This window comes from Propithecus coquereli, unplaced genomic scaffold (assembly GCF_000956105.1).
Source record: "Propithecus coquereli isolate 6110/MARCELLA unplaced genomic scaffold, Pcoq_1.0 Scaffold165, whole genome shotgun sequence".
NCBI lineage: Eukaryota > Metazoa > Chordata > Mammalia > Primates > Indriidae > Propithecus > Propithecus coquereli.
In genome coordinates, this window is record NW_012141080.1 from 1,280,189 (window position 1) to 1,286,495 (window position 6,307).

Consider the following 6,307-nt stretch of genomic DNA (forward strand, 5'->3'; position numbering starts at 1 on the left):
TTGGTCTTCAACACTAAGACAATCTAAAATTAAGCTTAAAAAGCACAAAATATGTTAAGAGAAAAAATTAACATATTATAGTATTAATAAAATAATCAATGTACTCCCCAAATCCTCTTATTAAGAGTGTCAATTCAAACACTACTGAAAATAAGTATTACATTTTGTCTCACTTTGAATTAGCCCTTGGGTAGTATTTTGTCAAACATTTCCAGTTTAGACTGGAATCTGTAAGTTGAGTGGGACATACAGGGAGTGAAGTCCTTCTCCTTGGACTACACCAGTAACCTAACCTTCCAAGTACCTCATCTGCTTTACCACGGTTGTCAGTATTTCTACCCTCTTGATGAATAAATTTACAGAAACAACATCCTGAATTACCTGTATTAACAGGGGACAGACAGGAAAAGGGGATCTGGTGGGCTGTGGCCAGTATTCACCCATTATTGAGTCCTCAATTCTTCAAAAACAGAAAGGAAAGAAATAAATGGAGTCCAATACTGAACACAAAAGCTGAAGTTCGGGACTGTTTACCTGGAAGAAAGGAGGCCTGAGGAGAAGGTTGCGACACCACCAGGCAGCTCAGAGCATTGGAGTATGCCATGATTCGGCAGTTTCCTGTCTGAGACACTGTGAAGGTCTTCTGGAAGTGGTACTTGTGCTGGCCCTGGCTTGGGGGCAGGCACCTCAGGATACCTGCTTGGGAGCCACTGGGTTGCTGCATAATCTCATCCCGATGATTCAAAATAAGTTTTTGCAAGTCCTAAAATGAAAAAGATTTTATAAATGCAAAGCTTTTTCATTTGACATTCCCGTAAAGCACAATTCCTTGATCGGATACAGGAAGATTTCTTATCCTTTATGTGAAAATGTTAACACAAATAATAGAGAACTATTGAGTTTTTACAGTATTTCGACAAGCAACTGAAATAAGGAGCACACAGAACCATGAGATATTAGGGTTTAAAGTCCTTAATGGTCATTTTGTCTGAAGTCCTCGTTTTATTGGTAAATTCAGGGAGTAAAGTGACTTAAACAAGTCTAGAATTCTCATCTGCCTGTTTAATTTTTCCTAAAATTCGGGTTATAGATTTCATCATAAATTAAGTTTTAGACAGATGCCCTAATCAGAAATAAAGAGTTGATCATGTTTATTTCCTAAATAACTTGCAAATCCTGTTTGTAACCTAAGTAATATTTAGATTCCTCTTCAATTCCTATTCCAAAAGTTCTTTGGGTTAGAAAGGACAAACTTACCTGAACACGACTATGTAGCTTAGTGCACTCATCAGTGAGGACCTGAAGTTGGAGCCGGCACTGTGCCGATTCTAGCTCGGCCTGCTTTCTTAGCATCTGCTCCTTTCGGAGGGAACTAGAGGGGGAAAGTCAGCAACAAGTGGGGATTAAGAAGGCTACAGAAGACTTCCCATCAGGATGGCACACAGCTGGGTGCGGCACCTCACACCTATAAGCCTAGCTCTCTGGGAGGCCAAGGCAGGTGATCGCCTGAGGGCAGGAGTTCAAGACCAGCCTAAGCAAGAGCAAGACCCTGTCTCCACAAAAAATAGAAAAATTAGCTGGGCACGGTGGTGCTCACCTATAGTTCCAGTTACTAGGGAGGCTGAGGCAGGAGGATTGCTTGAGCCCAGGAGTTTGAGGTTGCAGTGAGCTATCATGACACCACTACACTCTAGCCTGGGCGACAGAGCAAGACTCTGTCTCAAAAAAAAAAAAGATACAGTAAGTTTACACTATGATACACATACTCTGCTGAAAATATGTCATGAAAGTGAATAAAATATAAGAGAAAAATCTCTCGAGTCCAAAAACACTACATTAGAGTAGCACGTAGGACTGAATTTAAGAGCCTACTGGGCTTTGGTGTTAAGCAAACACCAGAATGGTCAGGAATTTAGCTCCTGCTAGGGAATGGGGACTAAAAATGCTATAGGCAAAATGAGGGAATAGAACCAACTCAGTGCTTGCCTGACCTAAGGCAAATTATAAAAGATTAAACTAATACGTTAAAAGATCAAGGTTATCTGTTGGATTAAAAGAAAATAATAAGCTGTTGGTTGTTCATGAGAGACTCAAATAATACACATAAAAAACGCTTAAGTTAAAAAGAAAGTACATACCAAGCAAATGCTAACAAAAGCAAAACCAATTAGAATTATGGAAAAAGCATAAATAGGCATAAAAAAGAACAATGTCTCATAAGAGGACACATTCACCAAGAATAGCAATCATGAAAACAGTTTCAAAAACAGTTTCAAAATATAAAATGTAAAGACAGAATTTCAGTCTAATAAGATATGAAAGAAAAAGATCTGAAAACTAGAAAGAAAGATATTTATTTTCATGAAAAACTCAAGAGAACACAGTAACACAGAAACTTTTAGTTTAGCAAGGTCGTTGGAATCAAGATCAAGAAAATAGGAGCAATGGCATCCCCTACATACCAGATGGTAACTGATTAACCTAGGCTATGTGGTACATAGTCTACTGCTTCAAGGCTACAAACCTGTATAGCATAGCAGGTTACCGTGCCGAATACTGTAGGCAACTATAACACAATTGTAAGTACTTGTGTTATCCAAATATATCTAAACACAGAAAAAGTAATGCTTTGCCCTATGATGTTACAATGACTACAAAGTCACCAGGCAATGACTTTTTCAGCTCCATTATAATTTTTTTTTTAGACTGACTCTCACTCTGTCACATGAGCTAGAGTCCAGTTGCATCATCATAGTTCACTGCAACCTCAAACTCCTTGGCTCAAGGCATCCTCCTGCCTCAGCCTCCCAAATAGCTGGAACTACAAGGCTATTCATTAGTCTCTATTGGCATTTTGAAATTTTTCAGTTTTTCTGAGGAGGCTAGAGAGCACAATGATTACAGTGATCAGTGAACTGTTTTTTAATATAATCACTCATTGACAGCCACATCTATAGATTTTGCCTTTCAACAAAATTCCTCTTGCTACATATCTGCCATTTTAAAATGCTACAAATGCATTTCTCCATCAGCCAGGAAGGATGTGTTGAGGAGGTTGCCATACCCATCAAGCACAGTAACGATACTTCCTTAGCAGCTTCTAAAGAGGTAAAAAAAAAACAAAAAAAAAAAACCAGTAACTACCATGGCTTTCAGTGCCTTGACAAAACCTCAAAAGCATGGCCTCCTGGTCAGGTGTCTGCGGTTTCATATTGTTTGAGCATTTGTCCCTGGGGGTTGCAGGTTTCCAATAATGTAAGTTTGCTGTAGCTGAACCAACAAAGGAGGGATATGCAGATTTCTATAGAAATTATGATTCTATACAAGGAGATGAGGAAGGCTGGTATCTGTCAGAGTGCAAAGTGATTTTGGAATATAAAAAAGTACTTTTTTTAAAAATTATTTTTATTTTTTTAAGGCTAGTCAATTAAAGTAGTGGGAGTGGAGAAAATAATTTTTTGGGTTGATTTACATAGAAGTTTGTCATTAACCTGTGTTCCTGAGCTATGAATATGTGGGCTGAAGAATAGTTTCTCTTGATAAATAATTAACACATTTAAAAAAATTAAAATGCTACTAATATTTATTGAAGTAAATGAGTAAAAACAAATAAGGAAAAAAATTAAAATCCCCTATACAATGACTACTTGTATTTTCCTTTTCTACTTTACTAAAATGCAATCACACTAACAATGTGTTTTCACATAACATATTATGGGCACTTCAACATCGGTTTTAATGAATGTGCAGTATTCCATCACATGGATATACCAGTTCCCTCAACCAATTAATCCCCTAGCCTTGGATTATTAACAGTGCTAAATGGAATATCATTAAGAAAATCTTTGCACACACCCTTAACTGTTTCTTTAGAACAAATGTCTCAAGAATTACTAGATCAAAGCCTTTCTTTTCTAAAGGCCTTTCAAACATATTGTCAAGGGCTTTCTAAGCGATTTTGTCTGTGTACATCCTAATCAGTAAAATGTGAGAGAACCCATGTCCCTGAAATTCTCTCAATGGTGGGTATTTTTATTCTTTAATGTTCTTAAAGCATATTTTAAGTGATGTTATTAGCAATCATCCATGGGCTTCCAAAATCTTGATAATTTTTTTGCATTGCACTGCATGTGCAAAGTCTTTCCCTTATGAGTCTTCAGAGTAGAGAGCTGTTCTAGTGGGGAATCAGGGACATAAGAAGCAAAAATGGCAACAGTTAAGTAACATGCCAGATTCTCATTTTTCGAGTCCAACGCCTTAACCACTTGGCCATCGCAGCCACCAGATTCTCATTTTTATGGAGCACAAACCACGCAGACTTCCCTCAGAAGATGATCAGACATAAAATTATAAATAACAGTGTGAGACAGACTGCCAATGACCCCCAGAGACCCCAAGTCACAAATCAAGTAAAGCCTAAGAGTTACTCATACCTCCTTTTCCAGATGTGCCTACAAAGAACTAAAAGGGAACACTGCAGCTAGAGACACTTTCACTACCTACCTTTTCACACGTTCCTGTTCACTAGTGTCCAAAGCTCTCAGGGTTCGGGCATAAAGGACAACGATGTCACTGTGCTTGGCTTTCTTGTTGCACTAAAGAGGCCAATAGGACAAAATTAGTGTGGTGCTAGGAATTCTCCTAACATGTGGGTCATTACCTATGGTCCTTACCTGGGGACATTTTCGTGCTTGTCCCTTGAGCCACTTAGAAATGCAACTATACCCAAAGAGGTGCCCACAGCGTAATGCTGCGAGACGGTGGTCCCCGGCGTTGGTCCACTGTTCCAAACATATTGTGCAGGTTTCCCCTTCGTCTTCATCCATAGAAGCAGAAGGCAGAAGAGAGTTGGGCTTCTGGGGAGACTGCTGGTGGATGGAACCAGAATACATTCAAATTAGAAAAAATGCAAAATCAATCTTGAAGAGAATGTGCAATGCTTACACCAAATTAACAAAAGTGCACAAAAATAATACAAACCTAACTGAAAAGGCTGCAGAAAAACTGCAACACCTATGAGTCACTTATTCTTTCTAGAATGCAATCTGGCAAAATGTAATACAAGCTATGAAAATACTACTACTCTGTGTTCCTATGAAATTCTTATCTTTTTCTTCATTCAAATGAAGAAAAGCAGCTATCTGTACAAAGATATAAAAAAAAAACAAAACAAAGAAACCCTAGCAACTTCCAAAATAACCAAAAACGGGGAATAGTAGGTTCATTATACATTCAAAATTAGGTTCATTATCAACTCAGGTAGCTCTAAAATATTTAGCTCATATGAACCAGAGGGGAAAAAAACAAAGGAAAACAAAGCAAGGATATAAACAGCTTACAAGGAATACAATGGTCAATAAAGAGACTATTTTTCATGTATTAGATTGGTATAAGTTGATGTCTGATGACACCAAGCACTGCTGAGGGTGAAGGAAAAACGAACATGCTTACTTACATACTGTTGCTGTAAGTATAAAGTGGCACAAATTTGTAGATGGTAATTGGTATTATCTATCAAATTAAAACACCTATCTTTCTTTGCCATAGCAATCTCTCCACTAAAAATATACCCCATGGATATATAGCCATATGTTGCTTAACAACAGGGATATATTCTGAGAAATGGATCAGGTGATCTCATTGTTATGTCAACTTAAGAGTATACATACTTGCATAAACCTAGATGGTACAGCCTACCACACACACCTAGGCCACAAACCTGTACATCATTACACTGTACTGAATACTCTAGCGTAGAGGACATTTTGTCTGGGAATGTTTCCTTGTTGTTTTTCTCAGAACATGCCTGTGGGCTTGTGCACGAGCCAGGGCGCCCTAACCCTGTAAACAGAAGGGGCTAGAGAGTTCAGATACAAACATCTGCTCTCCGGAGACGAAACAACAAGGAACGGGACGTGCTGAGTCGGGACAGTGTGGGAACAAAGAAATTGCGGTGGGACAGTTGCCAAAGAGGCTGTGTTAAAAATAAAGATGCTGCAGCAGGAAGGCACTGCAGTCTTGTACCGTCTTTGTGTGTGTGCGTCTCTTTGTCTCTGTGTTCATTCCTCGTCCCTAGAAACGGGCCACGAAACTCTAGGCAACTGTAACACAATGGTAAGTATTTGTGTTATCTAAATATATGTAAACATAGAAAAATATGGTATCATCATCTTATGGGACCACCATTATATATGTGGTACAATATTGACTGAAACATCGTTATGTAGTACATGATTGCAGTCAAAATATTTGCTAAGAAAATTGTACAAGGGTGTTCAGTGCAGCATGACTTTTATCAGGAAAAAAA

At 38.3% G+C, this 6,307-nt stretch overlaps 1 protein-coding gene across 1 annotated transcript in view; it reads right to left on the reverse strand.

The window, feature by feature from the left end:
* RFWD3 (ring finger and WD repeat domain 3) overlaps positions 1–6,307 on the reverse strand; it is a 75,194-nt gene that overhangs the window by 35,568 nt on the left and 33,319 nt on the right. Inside the window, exons 4-7 of the mRNA XM_012641512.1 lie at positions 4,674–4,882; positions 4,504–4,595; positions 1,258–1,372; positions 535–763 (exon numbers count right to left, since the gene is read on the reverse strand). Of these exons, the coding sequence (XP_012496966.1) occupies positions 535–763; positions 1,258–1,372; positions 4,504–4,595; positions 4,674–4,882 (645 nt within the window). The remainder of the gene's footprint in view (positions 1–534; positions 764–1,257; positions 1,373–4,503; positions 4,596–4,673; positions 4,883–6,307) is intronic.